This window comes from Spermophilus citellus (genome assembly GCF_964194105.1).
Source record: "Spermophilus citellus genome assembly, chromosome: 9".
NCBI lineage: Eukaryota > Metazoa > Chordata > Mammalia > Rodentia > Sciuridae > Spermophilus > Spermophilus citellus.
Genome location: NC_138191.1, coordinates 131,012,976 through 131,036,870, shown reverse-complemented (window position 1 = coordinate 131,036,870; position 23,895 = coordinate 131,012,976). Strand labels below are relative to the sequence as shown.

Sequence of the window (23,895 nt, the reverse complement as noted above, 5' to 3'; positions counted from 1 at the left end):
CCAGGGAAAAAGCGGCCCAAATAGGAAGAGAGACCAAATCCAGCAGAATCTTGGCGTTATCTGGTGAGGAGGTGGGTTTTAATGAAGTATAACCGAGAAGTTTTTAAGTAGGCGTGGGCTGAATTATAGACCCCTGTAGCTGCTGAGTGGAGACCCCATTGATGGGCCAGATGGAAGGTCATTGGTCCCTTTCCTGTGTATGCAAGGCGCTGTTGAAGGGTTCGAATACCGTCGGAAGCAGAGTCATTCCGGGCCCTGCCTTTCCCGGAACTCAATTTCCGCGTCTGTAAAACGGGGACCGCGGGAATGTTCAGCGTCAGCCCCAGCAAAGCACTGCGAGCCCGCAGGAGCCCGCAGGAGCCCGCAGGAGCCCGCAGGAGCCCGCAGGAGCCCGCAGGAGCCCGCAGGAGCCCGCAGGAGCAGCTGCGGGCGTCAGGGGGCGCCTCCTCGATGGCTCGGCGCTCGGCTGGCCAGGCGCCGGCGCGTCGCCGCTCGATTGGTCGGGTCGAGCGCTGCTGGCCTGCGCCATTGAGGAGCCGCAGGGAGGAAGCGCCGCGCAGTGCCGGGCGGGTGGGCGCCGGGACACAGACAGGTAGGGGCCGAGCGAGGCCGCGCCGGGCGGCGGGCAGGGCGGGGGTCGCGGGCCGGCGTCCACCCGCGGATGGCGTTCCGGCTCCGCACAGCGCTCGGGGCCCGGGCCAGCCTCGCGGGGTGAGGACCCCGGCCGCCGGCCCTCGGCGCCGCAGCCCGGACCCCGGCTCCCGCTCCCGCCCGGCGGGACCCCACGTCCGAGGTCCCGCGGCGCCGCAGGCCGGGCAGGCTGAGCCCCCGGGCCCGCGGCGCCCGTGTCCCGCGGGGTCCGGCCCCCGCCTCCCGGCGCCCTTCTCGGGTCCCCGCAGCCCGGCGCCCGCGACCGCGGGTGTCAGTTCGCGCCTCCGCCGAGCCGTGGGCTTCACGTGCGAGCCCCGCCGAGGCCCCGGCCCGGGGCGCCCGTCAGTTCCCCGGAGCGCACGACCCCCTCCGCCCACCCTGGGCCCTCGGTGCGGCCTCGGGGCGTCCTGACCCCTGTCCCCGGGGCCGCGCCCCTCCTCCAGGCAGGGGACCCTGGGGTCATTTCCTCTAGGCTGCATCTGCGAGGTGGGGTCTGTCCCCTGGCTGGAGGCCTGCGGGGCCACCGGCCTGACCCCCGCCCCCGTCCGTCCCCCTGTCTCGGCGCTCCCTGGCGGCAGCAGCGCTCAGCCCCGGCCGCCTCACGGAGGGACGCCGGGTCCGGTTGCCAGTCCTTCCTATTCCCGGGTCTGGTCGCCTCTCAGGGGAGGGGCCTGCCTCAAGGTCATGTCCTGCTGTCTGCCCGCGGGTGGACTGAGCCCCGATCCCCAGTGCCACCTGCCCCTTGGGGTAGGGGAAGCCAGGTGGGGGTTAATGCCAGGCAGCTGCCTAGAAGCCCTGGTGGACCAGAGTGTAAACACTGTGGGATTCTGGCCAGTCTGACCGCCTTTCCTGAAACTGGATTCCTTAAGGGAATCCTTGAAGTGGCCACAAGCCCGGACTAGATGCTTAGACAAGGCTAATGGATGCTTTCTGGCGTGGGCCTCAGTTTACAGACTAGGGTGTCTTACAGCTTGTCTTTTTAATCTGTGCTTTGCGTTCTTCCTCCAGGGTAAGTAGGGTAGGGCCTAATTTTGTGAACCAAGTGACAGTGGTTTCCTTTTATTTAGAGAGCATTTGGAGTTGGCACTTAGGGAGAGTTAGCATTTAGGGTTGGAATTAATGGCAATAACAACAAAAATAAAGAGTACTCCAACTTTGGCTCCTTGCCCAAATGTATTTGGAGCTCAAATAGTAAGACTAGACAAGTCAGTTTCACTTTTTGTTTTCACAGATTCACCTGTACAAAATTCCAATAGAGAAATGTTAAATTGCTGAACTTTTTTTTTTTTTTTTTTTTTTTTTTTTTTTTTTGTGGGTACTAGAGTTGAACCAGGGGCACTCAACCACTGAGCCACATCCCCAGCCATTTTTATTTTTTATTTTGACACAGGGTCTTACTAAGTTGCTGAGGGCCTTATTAAATTGCTGAAGCTGGCTTTGAACTTGTGTGCTCCTGCCTCAGTCTTCGAAGCCTCTGGGATTACAGGCATGTGCCACTGTATTCCACCTGCTGAACATTTTTTACTTTTAAAAATTTGTTCTTGGGGCTGGGATTATGGCTCAGCGGTAGAGCATTCACCTTCTTAGTGCGAGACCCTGGTTTCCATTCTCAGCACCACATAAAAATAAATAAGTGAAATAAAGTTATTGTGTCTAACTACAACTTAAAAATAAATATTTAAAAAAATTTGTTCTTGTAGACTTTTTCGCTCTTAAGATGGCCTGCATTCTCCCTTGAATGTGTTTCTGCTTTTCTATAAACTTTTCAATAAATTGCTCTGTGCCTCTTAACAAAATAAAAACAAAAAATTTGTTCTTGTAATTTCTTCTTTAATACCCAATAATTCCTAGCAGATTGCTAGTTGTATGTAACTGTAACCTTAAAAAGTAACTTTGGAAAGAAATTAGGTAATTGTTTTACCAAATGCTTTTTAAAAAACTTATTGTTGAGGACTGGGGTTGTGGCTCAGCAGTAGAGTGCTTTTCTGGCATGTGTGAGTCCCTGGGTTCAATCCTCAGCACCACATGTAAATAAACAAAGTAAAACATCCATTGGCAACTAAAAGATATTTAAAAAAGAATTTAAAAAAACCCAACTTATTGTTGACAAACAAAAGTCAGTCTTACTGGAGAGGGAGTTAACTCTTAGGAGGGCTTGTTCTGGGTCTTTGGTGGATGTCAGCCTTTCCCTTGGGGTGAGTGTATCTTCTGGCCCTAGGATGAATCACTAAGGGTGGGGCACAGTGCTTGGAAAGAATCCTGAAAGTAGGCTGGCTCCAAGTGGGATGCATGCTGTAGAGAATCTGGAGTGTGACAAGGTGGCTGATGACAGCCTGGGGAGTCAGAGCAAGATTTGCGGCCCATGGTTGTAATGGGATCTGTGAACTGAGCGATCTGAGAACCCATTTAAACTTTTGTGTCTCAATTTTCCTCCTGTTAACTTTTTGTGTTAAAATCAAGTATATTTGTAATGCTGATAAATACCAGTAATATGCAGTATTACTTCAGTACTGAGTTTTGGTACTGTAGCTGCAACCAGAGGATTTCTGGTGTTTGTCATTATTGACTAAGATAATCCATTGTGTCAGCAGCATCTGGTGCCCAGGTACCAGTCAAGCAGTCACAGTGCATTTAAGATTAGTGATAAAGCACTGTCTAATCTCTCCTATTTATATGATTTTATGAATGATCCTCAAGAATATGTGAGCACAATTTAATTATGGTAGCTTTAACGAGGATCTTTGCAGAATATGAATTTCATTTATACAATCTCCCAGGGCATTTTTGCCTTAATCTGGATTAAGGTTTCTCAGCATTGGCTCTGTTGACATTTGGGCTGAATAATTCTTGCTGTGAGGGGTGGTTTTGTGATTGTAGGATGTTTAGCAGCTTCTATGGTCTCTATCATAGAGACTGGTAGCAGGCTCTGAAGGCATGATAATCAAATATGTCCTCAAACTTGACATGATGATGCATGCCTGTAATCCTAACTACCTTGGGAGGCTGAGGAAGGAGGATTGCAAGTTTGAGTCCAGCCTTGGCTTTTTTTACAAAGCCCTAAGCAACGTTGCAAAACCCTGTCTCAAAGTAAAAAACAACAACAACAAAACCCCCCCCCCCCAAAACCAAACAAACAAGAAGGGATCTAGCTAGTGGTAAAGTACCCCTGGGTTCAGTTCCCAATAATGAACAAATAAAAAGTCCCGCACATCTTAAGATATTGCCAGATCCCAGCCATATGAGAACCTCTGATTAGGGCAATCTAATTAATCTCAAGGTGGCTCCTCCAAAAGCCAGCAGGTCACTGAGCAGTTACATTGCAAAGATACACAGCTTTGAACTGTGGAAAGTTTAAGTAAATTTACAAGAATGGCTGTCCTTGTGGCTGCATGAGAATGGAACTGGGCTGGCATGACCACCTGTGCCTGACAGGGAACCTAGAGCTTTCCCACCTGGTCCCCATCACTTTGAGCTGTGCTTTGCATTCATGCACATTCAGGGAGGTCAAATGAGGAATCAGCTTAGAAAATCATCCATTGTTTTTTTCTTTGTTGATTTCCTTTTTTTTTTCTTTTTTCTTTCGCAGATTCTTCCGTAACCATGAGAGAAAGAGAAAGTATGATCCATGATTTTTAAGCACTTTTTCCTGAGGACATAGTCATGTTGGAAGGTCTCGTAGCCTGGGTTCTCAATACCTATTTGGGGAAATATGTCAATAACCTGAACACTGATCAGCTCTCAGTTGCGCTTCTCAAAGGTGAGTACTGTGTTTTTTTGTTTGGTAAAGTATGGCTTTGCAGATGGCATTTCTGTATATATATATATATATATATATATATATATCCCCCTCTATATATAGTATTGAGGATAATAAAACCTAATGCTCACATGGCTTTGTACTAAATATGTGTAAAAGAGAATACATTCTCCCATGTGACTGATGACTCTTATGGGGTAACTTAAGTATGCTGTATTGATGCAGTTTTAGGGCTTTTTTTGGGGGGGAGGTAATGGGGATTGAACTCAGGAGCACTTGACTACTGAGCCACATCCCCAGCCCTATCTTATATTTTATTTAGAGACAGGGTCTCAGTGAGTTGCTTAGCATCTTTCTTTAGTCAAGGCTGGCTTTGAACTCGTGATCCTCCTGCCTCAGTCCCCCAAGCTGCTGGGATTATGGGCGTGCACCCCAATTAGGGTTTAGGGTTTCATTAAAATTTTTAAAAAGACAAACTATACTACTAGTGACTGAGCTTCACTTAGTTATATTTTTAGCTTTGTGAGGCTACAAGTCGTGATAGTGGCATTGACTTTGGCTTTAAGTACAGTTTTGTCACTTCTAAGCTATATGAACAATAACTAATATTGAAATAGCTAATAATGAAATTCTGTGCCTTAGTTTCTTGAGAAAAGAAGATGATATACCTCTACAAGGTTGCTGTAAGGATCAGTGAAGTAAGATTGAAATCTCTTGGCCTCCTGCCATGTATCAGACACCTACTAGAAGTGTCAGAATATGCTACTGTGAGACTCGCCTTGCTTAGTAGCCTGGCACCTAAAGCTTGAGGCATTTTAGCCTTTACTGGCCTATATTAGTAAATGCAGTCTTGTCATTTGGTGTGGGGAATTAGAAAGCAGCATTTCCCTCTTTTCATTGTTTTTATTTAAATTCTCTTTGCCCAACTTGAGATGGAACCCTTTAATATATGTAGAGAAAGAAGGTAAAGTCAGTCTTCAAGGATGCAGAATCAGAGAAGGTGGAAAGGTCTTAAACAGCAATGGAGACCCAGCTTCCTGGGGGTTTGTTTTGGCTAGTGGACGAGGACAGGTTAGTAGAGATAGCAGAGATCAGGTCTTTGCAGAGTCTGAGAGGATATCAATGCTTCCCCTGTTCCCAAAAAGTGTTGCTTTCCAAGAATTGTTATTATTATTTTTGGTATTGGGCACTAATCTCGGGTTTGCTTTACCACTGAGTTGTATCCCAGTCCTTTTTAAAATTTTTATTTTGAGACAGGGTCTTGCTAAATTGCTGGGGCCTCATTGAGTTGCTAAGGCTGGCCTTGAACTTGTGGTCCCCCTGCCTCAGCTTCCTGAGTAGCTGGGATTACAGATGTGTTCCATCATGCCTGACACTTTCTAAGAATTTCTGGTCCTTTTAGTCCAAGCAAATGATGTGGCAGAAGATTGTGGGAGCTATCACAGTTGTTCCTCCCCACATCTCCTCTTCATTGGAAACAGAAGTGGATTTCTCCTGTTCTCCTGTCTTTAGAAGGAAGCTGCCAAGAGGAAAGTGAGGATGATTTAAAGGGCAGTACAGTGTCAGGTACACCTCTTGGGTCACTTACTGAAGTTTGCAGAAACAATGTGAAGCTAACTAAGTTGTATGAGGTACAGGTAGGAGACCTAGAAAGAGAACTGCAGACCAAACCTTGCTAATAAAAGAGCTGATTTTCTCGGGGCTGGGGTGTGGTTCAGAGGAAGAGCGCTCGCCTAGCATGTGTGAGGCACTGGGTTTGATCCTCAGCACCACATAAATATAAAATAAAGATATTGTGTCCACCTATAACTAAAAAAATAAATATTAAAAAAAAAAGAGCTGGTTTTCTTGAGGGATGTGGTAAGAGTGTTTTTGCTGAAGGAATTAACAACTAGAAGCTTAAACAGGGTCTAATTTGTCCCACCCAGAGTCAATGTTCAGGACAGATTAGTAATCTTGGCATTTTTAGATAGAACATCATATCTGTATGCATTGTTCTGGTGCCCTAAGCTGCTTTTCTATTCTTATTTCCTTTTTTAAAAATACTATTCTTGGGGCTGGAGTTGTGGCTCAGTGGTAGAACAGTTGCCTAGCATGTGTGAGGCACTGGGTTTGATTCTCAGCATTGCATGTAAATAAATAAATAAATAAAATATCCATCAACAACTAATAAAATATTTAAGTTAGCCAATCCCAAATAACCAAATGTCAAATGTTTTCTTTGATATGAAGAGGGTGATTCATAGTGGGGTAGGGAGGGGGAGCGTGGGAGGAATAGATGAACTCTAGATAGGGCAGAGGGGTTGGAGGGGAAGGTAGGGGGCATGAGGTTAGAAATGATGGTGGAACATGATGATCCTTATTATCCAAAGTACATGTATGAAGACACAAATTGGTGCGAATATACTTTGTATACAACCAGAGATATAAAAAATTGTGCTCTATATTTGTAATAAGAATTATAATGCATTCCACTGTCATATATAAATAAAAAATATATATAAAAAATATTATTCTTGGGCTGGGGGTCTAGTTTGGTGGTGGAGTGCTTACCTACAGTGCATGAGGCCCTTGGTTCTGTCCTAAGCGCCGTGTGTGCGTGCACATCCACACACAAAATTATTGTCTATGGCTTTTATGATCCTGTGGTATCTGAGGAATCTGTGTCTTTGTAGAATAGAAAAACAGAAAAATGTTTTTTCTTTCATAACAGTTGTTAGCATGATACCCCATACTCCCATAATGCTTGGTCAGAAAAATCTTGGGAGTATCACAGTGTCCTGAGAGAATGTCTTTGTAAAGCAATTGACACTGTTTGTTGATCTTGATTATTCAGCTGAGCAGTCTTTGGGGTGCAGGGGACTAGAGAGGAATAGGAATGTTATTTTGATCCGTCTTTATATATTTGCTATTCTGCATGTGTTTAGAGGTGCAAAGGAGACCAAAACTAGAGATTAATAATAGGAGCTTTTCTGAGGCTGAACCATTCACCAGTGACTTGGGCAAATTATATTTAACTTCTGCATGCTTTAGTCTCCTTTCTGTAATTTGGAGATGATATTAACTATCTCACAGGGTTCTGAGGACCAAGTAAATTAATGGGTCCAAGAGCTTGGAGCTGTTCTTGGCATATAGTGGGCTCTTAGCTAGAGGTAGGTATTGTCATCATTAGTCCTCACAACCACCAACGTGATTGGCTGGTGGATTGGACTTAAGATCGTGCATACATGCTAAAGGGAATGAAAATGCAAAGCAACCACTGAAGGACATGTAGAGACAGCCCTTGTATTAAGAGGTCATTCATGGGGCTGAGGCTGAAGCTCAGTGGTAGAGCACTTGCCTAGCATGTGCAAGGCACTGAGTTCAATGCTTGGCACCACATAAAAATGAATAAATAAAATAAAGGTATAAGAAAATATTGTATCTGTTTAAAAAAAAAAAAAGAATTTCCTTGTTCACTCATTCATCAGACATTAAGTGAGCACCTGCCATGGGCAAGGCTCTGGGCTGTGGACTGATATGAAAAGGGGATCCTGAGAGCTCAGGCTCAGGCTCCAAACTTTGGTTTCACCCATGTACAAGCTGTCTTTGACTGTGAGCAGGGTCCAGAGGCCCCTCTTCCCCCACTCCCCTGCCACCTGAGGTCAGGCAGATCTCTATGAACTCTGGTGGTACCACTTCTAGATCTGAGATTTCTAAGAAAATTGCTTGTCCTTTAAGCCTCATTTTTCTCACCTCAGAAATTGGAAAATTAATTTAGGTTGAACATCTGTAATCTGAAATGTTTCAAAATTCAAAATGCTGTGAAATCTAGAACATTTTTAGTGCTGATGTGATGCTCAAAAAGTTTCTGATTTCAGAGCATTTTGGAGTAAAGTCTCTGCAGATATTCCAGAATCCAAAAGACTCTGAAATCTGAAACACTTCTGGTCTGAGCATTATGGGTAAGGGATATTCAATTCACAGTATTTTCCTCGCATTATTACGAAGATTAAATAAGATGATGCAAGGGCTTGAGGTGTAGCTCAGTGGTAGAGTGCTTGCCTAGTATGCGTGAGGCACTGGTTCCATCCCCAGCACTGCAGGGGGGAAAAATGAGGGAGATAATGTGAATGAAGTGCTTGGCATGTAGTATGATCTCACTCGCTGATAGGTACTATTATGATGATGCTCCTCCTCCACCTCTGTAGTCCTTGTTCTCAGAGAGGTGCTAGCCTGGTGTGGAGGAAGATCATACAGCACTGCAGGGTGGTCTGTGTTCACTGTCTTACTAGAGGTGGAGGCACACCGCAGTGGAGCTGAGCAGGGGTGCTTTTCATGCAGTCTGTAGGACTGTGGAGTAGCTTTTGGGTGGACTTAATAGGATTTTGATGGGTGGCCCGGGGTAGGTCACCTCTCTCCAGCTAGAGTGAAGCCTGTGAGCAAGAGCTGAAAACTTCCAGGAAGAGGCTGCCAGCGTCAGGGGAGGGGTCTGAACTTTGGTCTGTGGGCATATCTTCAAATTGGTAACCCTCAACTTCAATTTCCTCTTTTTTTTTTTTTTTTCTTTTTATAAGTTCTGGGCCTCTGACTGACCCTTTAAATAATTGGGAACAAAGGAAAGCAATCCAGGAATCAATAGAGATTGCTGAAAAATGTCCAATCTCTAAATTCATCCCAGGTTTAGGGAATAGATTTCTTGCTAATCTGATTTTGAGATTTTTTTTTTTTTTTTTTTTTTTTGTGTGTGTGTGTGTGTGTGTGTGTATGTATGTGTGCGGGGCATTGAACCCAGGGCTTTGAGCATGCTAAGCAAGCATGAGGAATTTTGGGATAAGACATCCATCATCCATGAACATGCCTGTAAATTGCCTGGAAATAAGTGAACAGCTTTATAATTTTTTTTTTTTTTTTTTTTTTTGGTATCAGGGATTGAACCCAGGGGTGCTTAACCACTGAGCCACATCCCCAGTTGTTTTTATTATTTTTATTTTGAAGCTACTCCACAGTCCTACAGACTGCATGAAAAGCACCCCTGCTCAGCTCCACTGCGGTGTGCCTCCACCTCTAGTAAGTTGCTGAGGCTGGCCTTGAACTCGTGGTCGTCCTGCCTCAGTTGCTGAGATTACAGGCGGCACTGCTGTGTTCTCCTTACTCCCTGTTTTTGAAAGTACAGAACTCAGACAGATTTGAGTGGCTCAGAAATTGTCTTGTATTGTTCAGTTTTATAAAATCATGGCTTCTTCCCAGAGGTTTGGGACTGAGGATCCTACTTTCTCTCCTTATGTTCCCAGTGGCCAGCACAAGGCAAAGTACAGAGTAGGGCTCAGTATGTGTGAATGAACGGAAGGCTCCCATGGCTGGGAGAGTGTGTGTGTTGGCTTTCCGTTACTGTGACGAAATACCTGAGCTAATCAACTTAAAAGGAGGAGAAGTTTATTTGGCTCATGGTTTCAGAGGTTTCAGTCCATGGTTGCTTGGCCCTATTGCCTCTGGGCCTGTGGCCAGGTCGCAGGAGCACCCTGTGGTGGGAAGTACTGTTTACCTCATGGCAGCTGGAAAAAAACCAGGAAGGGGCCCGGCACTAATATCCCCTCAAGGTCATGCCCCCAATGACTTAACTTCTAGTTAGGGCCCGCCACTTAAAGGTTCCATCACCTTCCATTTGCCCCAATGGCTGGGGACCAAGCCTTTAGCACATGGGTCTTTGGAGGACATTTCAGACTCAAACTATCACAGAGCATGAGATCTAGCTGCTTTCTGGTCTGTAAACTTCTGGGTTTAAGCCATCATGAAGCAGGGACTGAGGAGGCCCTTCAGGGGTTCCTGGTCTTCCTTTGCTTTCTGGCCAGTTGCCCATCCACCTGCAGGTGGTGGTGCAGAGGGTGAGCTCATGGAAGAGGCCTTTCCAGAAGACAGCGAGGACTTCCTTTGATGACCAGTTTCATTGAGCTAATCCATGAACTTGTGAACATTTTGTGCACTGTGCTTATTTTGGGGGAGGGGGATGAAGGTGGGGACAGCTTGTTAAGGTGGCAGATTTCTGGGGCTGGGGCTGGGCTCAGCAGTATAGTGCTCACCTAGCACATGCGAGGCCCTGGGTTCGATCCTCAGCACCACATATAAATGAATTAATTAAATAAAGATTAAAAAAAAAAAGGCAGATTCCTGTGTTTCAGTCTCACAGGTTCTGATCTGGTAGGTGTGGGGATGGGGCCCAGGAGCCTGCCTTTCCTCCTAGGGAGTTGGATATTGATGGTCCTGTGAGAAGTATTAGCCTAAGTTGGGGTCTGCACATAGGCCAGCGGGCCAGATCTGACCTGCTGGCTCAGGATGGCTTTGATGTTTTTTAAGCCTTGTTGAAAAAATAAATAAATAAAACTGGGTACAGTATGTGTGCTATAGTCCCAGCTATGGGGAGACTGAGGCAGGAAGATGGCTTAAGACTAAGAATTTAAGGCCATCCTGGGCAATAATAGTGAGACCCTCGCCCCCACAACAACAGAAAACCAATACATAAGTAAAAGGAGAATATGTAACGTATAGAAAGCCTAAGCTATTTACTGTCTGGCCTGTTATAGAAGAAGTTAGAGCTTTGCCTGAACTCTCCAAGGCTGTTAAGCCTCTAGCTGTCGTGTACATGTCAGAGTGGGTGATCAGGAAATTTGTATTACAGATAAAACACATGGGTAGCTGGTAGCATGGCCCTGTTCTAGGTGTAAAACTTTCCCTTTAACCTTCAGTGCCTTGCACATAGTAGGCACCTAGTATTTTTGTTGGATGAATGGTTTATGTTTCTACTTTCAGGTGCTGTTGAATTAGAAAACCTGCCCTTAAAGAAGGATGCCTTGAAAGAACTGGAATTGCCCTTTGAAGTCAAAGCTGGTATGTGGAAGTAAAGAGAGGGAGCAAATTTTGGATCTCAGATTATTTGGAAATGAAAACTGAGAGCCTTGGAGTTTTGTCTATTTGAGGAAAAGGAAGGATAGGAAGTGTGAGTTGAACTCAGTCTTGGAGCCTGGTCTCTGAGCCACTGTGTCAGCATTTCCTGGGGCTGGCAGTGGGGAGATCAGGTGATCCCCAGGTCCACAGAGTCAGAATAGCCCACATGTCTAATAAGCACCCCAAGTGGTTCTAATGTTTACTAAGGTGTGAGAACCTCTGTTCCAGATACAGAGGGTTCTTACAGAGGATTCATGATAGATGTTACTGAGAGGTTTTTGAATAAGAGGTGGGCTCTGGAATACTATGCTTAAATTTAATTTTGTATTTGCCATTTTTGGCTTTGTAACCTGGGACATATAAAATTGTATAAAAGTCATCATAAATGTTGAAGATAAGGTAATAGGGTTGGGAGGTAGCTTAGTAGTAGAGCATGTGCAAGGCTCTGGGTTCATCCCCAGAACTCTAAAAAAGAAAGGAAGAAGAAAAATGTCAATGTCAAGGCCATTCTTTTATCTTAATCTGACAGGTAGCTTCTTCTTGAGTTCTGTATCTCAGAGGGTAATGATCACACTGATATTGTTTGCTGCTTTCAGAGGCACAGGTGTAGGTGGGCTGTGGGGTCCTCGAGAGAGCCTCTAGTACATGCAGAGGCTCTGTGATTCTTGCAGCCAGGGCTCACCTCTTACAGTTGGAATTAAAGAAAGCTTCTATTCTGAGAGACTTGGCTAGAAATGGAAGGACTTAGGAAACAAGTATCACGAGTTTGTCAGGCCATTTAACTTTCTCTTCAGCTGTGGTTCTCAGAGTTCTTTATTACAGTGGCTGGCTACCTGTGTTTCAGTTAGTGATGGCTCTGTCAGGGTTGGAAAGAGTGTAGGTCTGATAACTTCCAAGGAGTAGTTATCAACCAACTGGTTCATAATTAACAGGAAATGAGTTTTGTGTCCAGGGCTTATGTGTGTGCAGTGGTAAGAGACACCCCAAGAAAGTTTCCAGGGGGTCCAGCTGGGGAGAGTTTCCAGAGGAGGGAGGCTGCCTTTGGTGTGGTGTCTCGCTGAGCTTTTTCCAGCTTGCTGCATTTTGCCTGGCTGTTACAGAGCTCAACTTGTTTCACATGTGGAAGAGTCTGCTGCATAATTTTTTAAATTAAAAAATAAATGGCGAAAGTAATCATGCCCTGTAAAGGGAACTAGAAAAAGTCTGAGAAACGGCAAGAATTAAAATTGTGCACAGGCATTTAATGAGTCTTTCCTTCTGCTCCCAGGCTTCATTGGAAAAGTGACTCTTCAGATCCCCTTTTACCGCCCACATGTGGACCCCTGGGTGATCTCTATCTCCAGCCTCCACTTAATTGGAGCCCCTGAGAAAATCCAGGACTTCAACGATGAAAAGGAGAAGCTGTTGGAAAGGGAACGCAAGAAAGCGCTCCTTCAAGCCCTGGAGGAGAAGTGGAAGGCAAGGCAGAGAGCGCTTTGGCTGCAGGGACATTTGTGGGGACACTCCCGAGATGAGCAAGCACTAGACTCTACTAACACTGGTTCTTTCCCTTGCAGAATGAGCGCCAGCAGAAAGGGGAATCCTACTGGTATTCAGTTACTGCCTCAGTTGTTACGAGAATTGTGGAGAACATCGAAGTAAGTCACATTGACTTTTATAAGAGTAAACATGAAAGGGATCTCTCAGGCTTAAATGTGTTTCACTTCTTGGTTGCTTGTTTCTTGTGGGTTTTACCGATGCAGGGTGTGTGGAGGGTTGGCTGCTCAGGTGTGCCCGTTTGCAGGCTGGGCCAAAAGGAAAACCTGAAAAGCAGGCCTGTGCTGTGTGCCAGACGTGGGCTTTTCTTCTTCAGCTGCTGCGAGTAGGAGTTCTCATTTAACTTCCATTTCCCTTACTGCACTTTCTTTTTGAGTGGTGGAATCCCACTTGCTAAAGAATGCATATCCTCAGAAGCCAGGCTGCTGATGCCTTGATGACTCTGTGGTTTCAGGGCAAATCACACTCTGATCTCAAGTTCCTTCATCTGTGAAATGAGAGAGCTTGATACCTGTGTCTAGTAGATTATATAGCAAATTGTGAGCAGCCCACGAAGGTAGTTAACCTCTCATGCATCTACCTGGTGGCAGTTTGATGAGTTACAGTGCTAGGGTGATTGGTCATGTTTTCTACTATAGTTACATTTTTTTTTTAAAGGGGGGGGGGAGAGAGAGAGAGAGAATTTTTTTTTTAATATTTATTTTTTAGTTTTTGGCGGACACAACATCTTTGTTTGTATGTGGTGCTGAGGATCGAACCCGGGCCACACGCATGCCAGGCGAGCGCACTACCGCTTGAGCCACATCCCCAGCCCTATAGTTACAATTTTGTTTTGTCTTTAGAACTAAATCAGGGTCCATGCTGATTTTCGTGAATATCATGAAAGTTAGCCCATACTTATGACCACCAGGGCTTTCTTGAAATGCCAAGGTGACCCAAGCCAAATGTCTTGAAGGTATGTCATGCTCCCCCCAAAAAACAGTCTGGGTAGTTGGTTTCCTAACTTTCCTACTTTGACAAAAAGATTGGTACGCTTGAAGTGACTACTTTGAATTCTGTTTCAGACAGTTATTTAATATTTATTTTAGCTGTCATTGATTTTTTTTTTTTTTTTTTTTTGGTACCAGGGATTAAACTCAGGGGCAGTTAACCACTGACTCATATCCCCAGCCCTTTTTTGTATTTTATTTAGAGACAGGGTCTCACTAAGTTGCTTAGGGCTTCTCTAAGTTGCCGAGGCCGACTTTGAACTCGTGATCCTTCTGTCTCACCTTTCTGAGCTACTGGGATTACAGGTGTGTGCCACTTCATCTGGCTTGTCATTGATTTTTAAAAACTGAATACTTGTTATTTTTGTTTTAGTTTAATTTTAATAACAGCTTTATTTAGATATCGTTCATACACCAGAAAATGGTTTAGTTTTTTAGCATATTTACGGTGTGCATTGATCACTGCTATGTAGTTTTAGAACATTTTCATGATCCTCAGAGAGTCTCACGTTGAATTGGTAGTCCCTACCAGTTCCTTTCTGCTTTCCTTAGCAACCACTAATCTACTTTCTCCATGGAGTTGCCTCTTGTGGACATTTCATATAAAGAATTTCAACTCATATTGAGTTGATAAATTTATGAGTCTTTGTAGGGGAATGACAGGGAATGTGAGTGGTGGGAACAGGAGGTAAGGGAATAATTCTATAAACTGGGCCCCCTCTGCTGACCCCCACATACTTTAAAAACTTTTTTTATAGCCTTTCCTTTAGGTATCTTTTATAACTTACTGGAACCTTTACTTTGTAATGTATTCTATCGCTTTTTATTTTGAAATCACAGTAATGTTTACAACAAAAAAATCTTATCTTTGGGCATAAGTTGCTTAGCGCCTCACTATTGCTGAGATGGGCTTTGAACTTGTTATCCTCCTGCCTTAGCCTCCTGAGCTGCTGGGATTACAGGCATGCACCACTGTGCCCAGCTAAAGTATTTCATTTTTTAAGCTAATCTTTGCCTCTTTTAAAAATATCATTACACAAATTTCTCATTTCCTGAGTATATCTGAATATCAGTTAACATAATACAACAACATTACATCTGAAACTTGAACGAAATAGAATAAGAAAGCTCTCAATTCCTTTTTGTGGAAAAAGTGGCAAAATGTTTTCATATTCCACATTGTCAGCCTTCAAACAAATGTGACTTTTCTTATAACCTTCGAAAAATATATTTAAATTTCATCCCAGTATAAAGAATGACATAAAATCTTTATCACTTGTTGATGACAGGTTACTTTTATCCAGTTACAAAACATTAAGTGACATAAGTAAATCCCCAACTAAATTTGTTATTTTTATATAAATCTGAAAGAGCTACTGTCACTAACGATTTCAGTTTGGAGAACACCAGCTTGGTAAAGTGCTAAGTTGCTTAGGGACTCGCTAAGATGCTGAGGCTGGCTTTGAACTCATGATCTTCCTGCCTCAACCTCCCGGGCCACTGAGATTATAGGCATGTGCCATTGCACCCAACATCAGATGTAATCTTGTCCTCCAATTATACAAATCTTTTAAAATATAAAGCTTAGAACAGAACTTAGTGAGACCCTGCCTCTAAATAAAATATAAAAAGGAACTAGGGATGTGGCTCAATTTAAGCATCTCTGGGTTCAACCCCCAGTACCAAAACAAAAACAAAACAACAACAAAAAAATCTAATATACAAAAAAGCCAGTAATAATTAGTGTTATAGTGACATAGCTCTCCTTAACATTAGCTTAGTTTTAACTTTTAAAGAATCCATAGTATAGGATAATTGTCATCACAGTTGTGCATAGGTTAGCAGCATTGACAAAAATTAAAGAATAGCTTTATCTATTTTAAGTTCAGGAAACAGTGTTAATTATCAGAAGCAGGCTCACTATCTGTTGTATAAATGTATCATTGACATAAAACATTTATGTGGTCAAAGCAAATCGATGTAAGCCAGGTTTTTAAATGATGGTGGTGTGGCCCTTTTTATGTCAGATACATGTATGAAAAAGAGCATTTATTGGTTATCTTGCCTGTATCAAACCTACATAGCTTTCATACTTTTACATAACACTTGGACAAAATTTGGACAAACACATTTAGTTCTCAGATGTATACATATCTTTAGTCTTACATTTTTAGAGTGTTAATTATAGTGTAATAATTAAGGGTTATTATAATAAATAAGGGTTAATTATTTAACTAGAATTATAAAACAATGATTTAAAAGACTTTAAAATGGTATGAACCCTAATTCCTTTAAAGTTTAGTTTCCCTAATAGACCCAAGAAATTATCTTGACAAATAAGAGCAGATCAATGTTTTAAGAAAACCTTTCTGTTTTAACACATAAGAGAATTAGATTGTGGTTTTGTATCAGTACACTGAAAATTTGACTTTAGGAAAAACCGTTACATATCTTTAATTGACTGTACTAATTATAGCCAACTTAATCACATACACAAACTCTTTTAAGATTTATCTTCCACAAACCTTTTTTTTTTTAAAGAGACAGAGAGAAAGACAGATGCAGACACAGGGGAAAGCAGTTTTTCTTTTTCTTTTCTTTTTTTTTTTTTTTGTGAGAGAGGAGAGAGAGAGAGAGAGAATTTTTAATATTTATTTTTTAGTTCTCGGTGGACACAACATCTTTGTTGGTATGTGGTGCTGAGGATCGAACCCTGGCCGCACGCATACCAGGCGAGCGCGCTACCGCTTGAGCCACATCCCCAGCCCTTCCACAAACCTTGTGTAACTTACTTAGATACTCTGCAACTTACATATGTAGTTTTGTCCTCTCTTTTTTGTCTTGGAATTTAAGACGAAAATCTTATTTTAATCTTCTTTCATCTAAAAACATTTTCTTTTCCTTACCAAGTATATTTTTGTACCTATAGCTTTCTTATATCGCTTTCCTAGTTGCTGACTGTTTTTAAGTTCACATTTTGAAAAAATCCTTATGAAATTGCTAAATTTAGACAAATTCTCTTTAATTAGATGAAATACATTTTTCCAATTCAAGCACAGATTATAAATCCTTTGTATTTTTTGCATATAGAATTACATTGTTAATTAGAATTTTAGCTCTTAGTAACCTTGCTTTTAGTGAAGACCCAGAAACAGTAATCTTAAACTGTTTTTCCATTTATCAACAGTTTGTAAAAACATATGTTGTTTCATAGAATTTAAGAAGGCAAGAATACTTTATTTTATATTTAGCAGTTGATGTTTTAGAATCTTAACTTTGCAAATTAATCAGATATCTCCTCTAATATATAAAGATCAGTCCCATTTATGTTAAATCTAATTTGCCTATTTTTAACTCTTCACCTTAGATTACCCATGAAAACTAATATTTCAGTCTAGTTAACATTGTAAGCTATTTTCTTCCTGCCAAAGAAAAATGCTAAAAACAATGGATATTACATTTCACATTTCAAACATTTTTAACCGACCAATGCTCTATTGATTGCCCAACTCCTAGGGAAATGTATGGATTAGTAATTATAAAGACATCTTTATTTTTATTTTTTCCAATCAACTTAAATTGATCATTTTGTTTATTTGTTACTTGATTTAAAGGCATCTGGATCCATTTCTTTCTTTCTTTTTGTTTTTTAAATATTTATTTTTTAGGTGTAGATGGACACAATACAATGCCTTTATTTTTATGTGGTGCTGAGAATTGAACCTTGGCCCCGCCCATGCTAGGCAAGTGCTCTACTGTTGAGCCACAATCCCAGCCCTGAATCCATTTCTTTTAAATTTAATTTTATGAGCTCTCATTTATCTATAAGCCAATTTTGGTACCATGTAAACACTATGTAGACACAATGTACAATATGCAGGAGTGCATAAGTACACGTAAAAAAGAGGAAATAAAGATTTATTTTATTTTACTTTTTTGTGGTGTTGAGGGTTGAAGCCAGGGCCTCATGTATGCTAAGCAAACACTCTGCCATTGAGCTATATCCTGAGCCAAAGTTTTTTTTTTTTTAAATACATTTAGTTTATTTATTTTTATGTGTACTGAGGATTGAACCCAGTGCCTCACATGTGCTAGGCAAGTGCTCTGCCACTGAGCTACATGCCCCAGCTCTGGAAATAAAGACTTTGTAACTTTTTTTTTTTTTTTTTTTAAACCAGAGACAGAAAGCTACAGATGTTTCTTATGCAGACTGTCAAATTTCACCCTTTAGAAGTTACAACAGATCCTGTCCCAGATGCCCTTTATGTGAGTGAGCAGTGGATTATAGACTGGAGACCTGGGACAGGCCTGAACAGTGGGGAGGGCTGAGCCAGTTTCTCCCAATCCTGTCTAGACACTGAATCAGCCACTTGTCCATCCATGAGGTAGAGCCACTTCATTCATCACCATTGTTTATCATCATTTTTAGAACTTTCAAAGAGAATGATCTTGTTCCATTTCCAGTGTATTTGAGAGTTAACCCTTGAATAATTGGCCCCTGAATAAAGACAGGATAAACCAGAAGGCTATAAAACAAAACAAAAAACTAGTTAGATAAAACACGACTAATTGGAACAAAAAATATATTAATTTATATAGGACCAAAGGTGAATTCAGTAGAAAAAATATGAGCTCAATAACGAGGTTTTCAAAAAAGGATAGGAAAGGGCTGGGGATATAGCTCAGTTGGTAGAGTGCTTGCCCTGCATGCACAGGGCCTTGGGCTCAATCCCCAGCACCACCAAAAAAAAAAAAAAAAAAAAAAAAAAAGGACACAGCTGTAATTACTCCAGTACAGGAACACATCAGATTAGAGTCAGCCCAGCCCAGATACTTAATATGTCAGCCCATAAGATTTGGGGAGAGGGTGGACTTCTGGAAGATTCTTGAGAAAAAGAAAACATACACATGGGATCTTTCCACTTTCTTTCCCTGTGCAGTTGTTCCCCATCTGGAGGGAAGAGAAAACCTTGTGGGAAGTGGGGTGTCCCCTGACATTCCCTGGCTTATAGGTGCAGATGTCTTAAGCATCCTTAAAAAGGTCTGACTCCTGGTGCAGCTGGCCTTTCCAGTTCCCATTCACTCTGTCTGCCTCTTTCTCTAGCATTTTGTGAGGAACTTAGCAGAATCCTAGAGTATAAGCAAAAATACAACAGGGCTGGTGATGTAGCCCAGGTGGTAGAGTGCTTGCCACACGTACACAAGGCCCTGGGCTCAATCCACAGTAACACACACACACACACATACACACAAAGATACACAACAGCCATTTATGTCCTCAGCAGCTTGGATTTAAAAGTGAAGCTTTTTTTTCCTAGTTTCAAACCAGTTTGGGCAATTGCTCAATCAGCTTCTAGATGTAGGCCTCAGAGGGGTAGATATCAGGCAGGTGGCTAAGGAGTAAGGACAGTTGCCATTTTCAGCCCAGGAAGCATTGAATAGGGCATCCTGACCCAGAGATGGAGGGTACACTCTTACCTTAGACATGAATTAGAGTTCCCACTGATTTGAGCCTTGAGTGAGGTCCTATTAGGTTTTGTTGGTGTGAAGAGAAAGATGAGAGGGTGAGATGAAGAGAAAGGGGTCTCTTTATGCTAACAGGCTTTGGGGTTCAGAATCTTGTGCTCACTGGCCTTGGGACTCTACAAAGGTGTTGTCCTTGCCAAGAACCTTTCAATTTCCAGTAGGCGAGATTTGTTCTCCAAAAAGATGGAGGGTGAAAGCCTTAATTCTTACCCCTGAGGGCTGCGTGTCTGAGTTCCAATCAAGAGATCTGCAGATTTTTACTAGAGTGTGCTCTAGCCCAAACCCATCCATTATCTCAATTTTTCCTCTAGTCACCAAGAATCTTAGGTGGAGAATGGAGGTCCAGACGAGACTGAGCAGAGGAAGCACCCAGAAAGGACAGGGGAACTGATGATGAGCAGGCAGGGAACCCAAGTGTTCCAGGCCAGAGTCTTCCGCAAGACTGAGGCAGCACAGAGCCCCACCCCTTGCCACCAGGCCAGAAAGATTTCAGACAGTTTGCTCAGAGTAACAGACACGAGCTTATTAGAAGGGACAGGAAAGGGGAGAAGGGGATGCTGTCAAGGAGAGAGTGAGTCCTCTTGGAGAGGAGAGGGATAGTGCACCTCTCCTGCTTCTAGTTTTTTTTTTTTTTTTTTTTTAAGGGGTGGGGAGAGAGAATATTTTTTAATATTTATTTTTCAGTTTTCAGTGGACAAAACATCTTTATTTTATGTGGTGCTGAGGATCGAACCCAGCGCCCCGCACATGCCAGGCGAGCGCATTACCGCTTGAGCCACATATCCAGCCCCTGCTTCTAGTTTTATTGGGGGTCCCAGAGGAGTTTCCAGACAGTCTTGCCCAGGTCCATCTCTTGACATTTTTTTTTGTTTTAATTTTTTTTCTTTTTTTTATTGGTTGTTCAAAACATTACATAGTTCTTGATATATCATATTTCACACTTTGATTCAAGTGGGTTATGAACTCCCATTTTTACCCCGTATACAGATTGCAGAATCACATCAGTTACACTTCCATTGATTTACATATTGACATACTCATGTCTGTTGTATTCTGCTGCCTTTCCTATCCTCTACTATCCCCCCTCCCCTTCCCTCTTCTCTCTCTACCCCCTCTACTGTAATTCATTTCTCCCCCTTGTATTATTTTTCCCTTTCCCCTCACTTCCTCTTGTATGTAATTTATGGTACAGGGACACTGCTACATCGATGTTCATAGCAGCACAATTCACAATAGCAAGACTGTGGAACCAACCTAGATGCCCTTCAATAGACGAATGGATAAAAAAAATGTGGCATTTATACACAATGGAGTATTACTCTGCATTAAAAAATGACAAAATCATAGAATTTGGAGGGAAATGGATGGCATTCGAGCAGATTATGCTAAGTGAAGCTAGCCAATCCCTAAAAAACAAATGCCAAATGTCTTCTTTGATATAAGGAGAGTAACTAAGAACAGAGTAGGGAAGAAGAGCATGAGAAGAAGACTAACATTAAACAGGGATGAGAGGTGGAAGGGAAAGGGAGAGAGAAGGGAAATTGCATGGAAATGGAAGGAGACCCTCAGGGTTATACAAAATTTTTTTGTTTTTAATATTTATTTTTTAGTTGTAGTTGGACATAACACGTTTGTTTATTTATTTATTTATTTATTTATTTATTTATTTATTTATTTATTTATTTATTTATTTATTTATTTTTATGTGGTGCTGAGGATTGAACCCGGGGCCTCACATGTGCTAGGCGAGTGCTCTACTGCTGAGCCACAACCTTAGCCTCCTTATTTCTTGACTTTTGACATCAGACTTTGAAGTTCCCACTGTGCTCGACAACTCTAGGTCACTTTGGCCCTTGCTGACTAGTTCTAATTGGAGCCTTTTCTTAACAGATTTTATGAGTGGGGGAATTTTCTTTACCTTCCTGAGTTCTGGGTTTTGGTTTGTGTGAGGGTCACAAAAGTCCCCCCTTCAGGCTAACTTGTGATCTTATGGGTGTTTGGGGCCTGCATTTCCCCTGCAGAGGAAGTTTACTGAGTACTGTACAAAGTCAGGCAGGGCTGAGAAAGCCTGTGGGGTCAGCACATGGGCTCAGTTGATAGAAGTATTCCCTTAACCTTAACCTCGTGCTCCTGCCACTCATTCCCTATCAATAGTGGGTGTGAAGTGCCATCTCCTTGTGCTTTTTTTTTTTTTTTTTTTTTTTTTAGTTGTAGATAGACCCAATACCTTTATTTTATTTACTTATTTTTATGTGGTGCTGAGGATCGAACCCAGGGCCTCCTCCGCGCGAGGCAAGCACTATGCACTGAGCCACAGTCCAGCCCCTCCTTGTGCTTTTGATTTGCATTTCCTTAATGGGCAGTAATGTTGAGGACCTTTCCATATGTCTGTTGGCCATAGAGATATCTTTTTTTTTTTGTCCTGGGAATGGAACCCAGGTCCTTATCCACACGAGGCAAGTGCTCTACCAGAGCTTGCTCCCAGCCCTGTGTCTTTTCTTTTTTTTGGGAGAAATATCTATTGGAATTTTTTGCCTATTTAAAAAATTAGTTTGTGTTTTTATTAATCAGTTGTAAGAACTCTTTATGTAGTTGGAATGCTAGTCCCTTATCACATATATGATTTGCAAATAGTTTCTCCCGTTTTGCACATTGTCTTTTTATTTTCTGTTACTTTTAATTCACTGAAAGGGAGTGACTTTTCTGAAGCCCTCTTATAGGGCCAGGAGAAATACATACATGTATACATATATACAAAGTTTACGTGCCTTGCCGGTGTTTCTGGATTTAAATACTGGGACATACAAGATAAGGTAGCACAGCTGGCCACTATGGTGCACACCTGTAATTCCAGCAACTTGGGAGGCTGAGGCAGGAGGATTGCAAGTTCAAAGCCAGCCTCAGCAACTTAGTGATACCCTGTCACAAAATAAATAAATAAAAAGGGCTGGGGGTGTGGCTCAGTGTTGAGTGTTCCTGGGTTCAATCCCTAGTATCAAAACAACAACAGCAGCAGCAGCAGCAGCAAAAAACAAGAGTAGGAAGAATACAATGGTGTTCTCTTTTTTGGTATCAGGGATTGAACTCAGGAGTACTTAACCACTGAGTCACATCCCCAGCATCCCCCCCCCCCCCATTTTGTGGTGCTGGGGATTAAACCCAGGGCTTCATGCATGCAAGGCAAGCACTGTACCAACTGAGTTATATCCCCATCCCATTCCAGCCTTTTATTGTATTTTATTTAAAAACAGGATCTTGCTGGCTTGCTTAGGGCCTCGAAATTGTTGAGATGGCTTTGAACTTGTGATCTTCCTACCTCAGCCTCTGGAGCCGCTGGGATTACAGGCATATGCCACCATGTCCGGCAATATTGTAGCTTTCTTGTTGAGATGACACTAATCACAAAGAAATATCATTCAGGTGCAGCTGATAATTATAATTTTTAGGAATTTACAGAATAGAGGATATGTGTGTTATGTTTATGTAAAATGCCTGCTGTGATGTACCTGTGTGGCTCAAGGGCAGTTTGTCTTCTACCTATAGAATTCCATCTAAATTTTTTCTTTTTTTTAAATTCTCCCCATTGCAGTTAAAAATTCAAGATGTCCATTTACGCTTTGAAGACGGTGTCACCAATCCTTCCCACCCTTTTGCATTTGGCATCTGCATTAAGAATGTATCCATGCAAAATGCTGTGAATGAGCCTGTGAGTATGAAATGTGATTCCAAGCTGGGAGGAAGGTTGTGTTCTAGGGGTTCAGGACTCTGCCTTTTGTCCTGGAGTGGTGGGGAGATGAGGGTGCATTCTTTTCTACTATATTCCTTGGTAGGATGCCTGTCTCTTTATCTGTAGAAAAGCCTAGTCTGCTGAGATAGGGAAACAGTTGATGTTCTACTTAGGTTGTATCACTTTCATTTTATGCACTAGAAACTGAGGGGCAGCAAGGACGTCATCTGTTTTTTTCTCACTCATTGTGTTTTATAGTTTCAGCTGCTACCTATGAATTTTTGCCAGTGGATGTGGAAAGCACATTCTGAACTCCATTCTCTACCTCTCTTTTGACCTTCATGTTCATGCCTCTCTGGTGTTTTAGGCTTGTCTGATAAGACACTTTCTATTTTTACATTGTACTTTTTTTTTTTTATTGGTACATATTAAGCAGAATGGTGGGTTCATGTGGTGTGTGGTTCATGGTTTCACTCCCTAGTTTCTCCCATACCCTCCCTCTTTCCTCTCTACCCTGTTATTCTCCCTTCTACTTCTACTTTCATGATGTCCATTTTCCTTTTCCCCCTAGCTTCCACATGTAACAGAAAATATGATAAATGTCTATCTGAGTCTGACTTATTTTGCTTAACATGATGCTTTCTAGTTCTATCCCTTTTCCTGGAAATGACATAATTTTATTTTTCTTTACACCTTAACAAAACTCCATTGTGTATATATTCCACATTTTCTTTATCCATTCACCTGTCTGTGGACACCTAGGCTGATTGTGTAACTTGACTGTTATT

The 23,895-nt window shown here is 42.4% G+C and overlaps 1 protein-coding gene across 5 annotated transcripts in view; it reads left to right on the top strand.

Moving 5' to 3' along the window:
* Positions 1 to 430: 430 nt before the first annotated feature.
* The window catches only part of VPS13D (vacuolar protein sorting 13 homolog D), a 253,975-nt gene continuing 230,510 nt past the window's right edge, over positions 431 to 23,895 (top strand). For 3 of the 5 annotated variants that reach the window (XM_081305182.1, XM_081305181.1, XM_081305179.1), the window contains exons 1-6: positions 432 to 592; positions 4,238 to 4,408; positions 11,195 to 11,272; positions 12,597 to 12,787; positions 12,886 to 12,966; positions 22,970 to 23,086. In XM_081305182.1, coding sequence (XP_081161308.1) covers positions 4,312 to 4,408; positions 11,195 to 11,272; positions 12,597 to 12,787; positions 12,886 to 12,966; positions 22,970 to 23,086 — 564 coding nt within the window. In that variant the 5' untranslated portion in view covers positions 432 to 592; positions 4,238 to 4,311. Of the gene's footprint in view, positions 593 to 4,237; positions 4,409 to 11,194; positions 11,273 to 12,596; positions 12,788 to 12,885; positions 12,967 to 22,969; positions 23,087 to 23,895 lie in introns of all 5 variants that reach the window. The other 2 variants (XM_081305180.1, XM_081305183.1) reach the window with 1 other exon arrangement.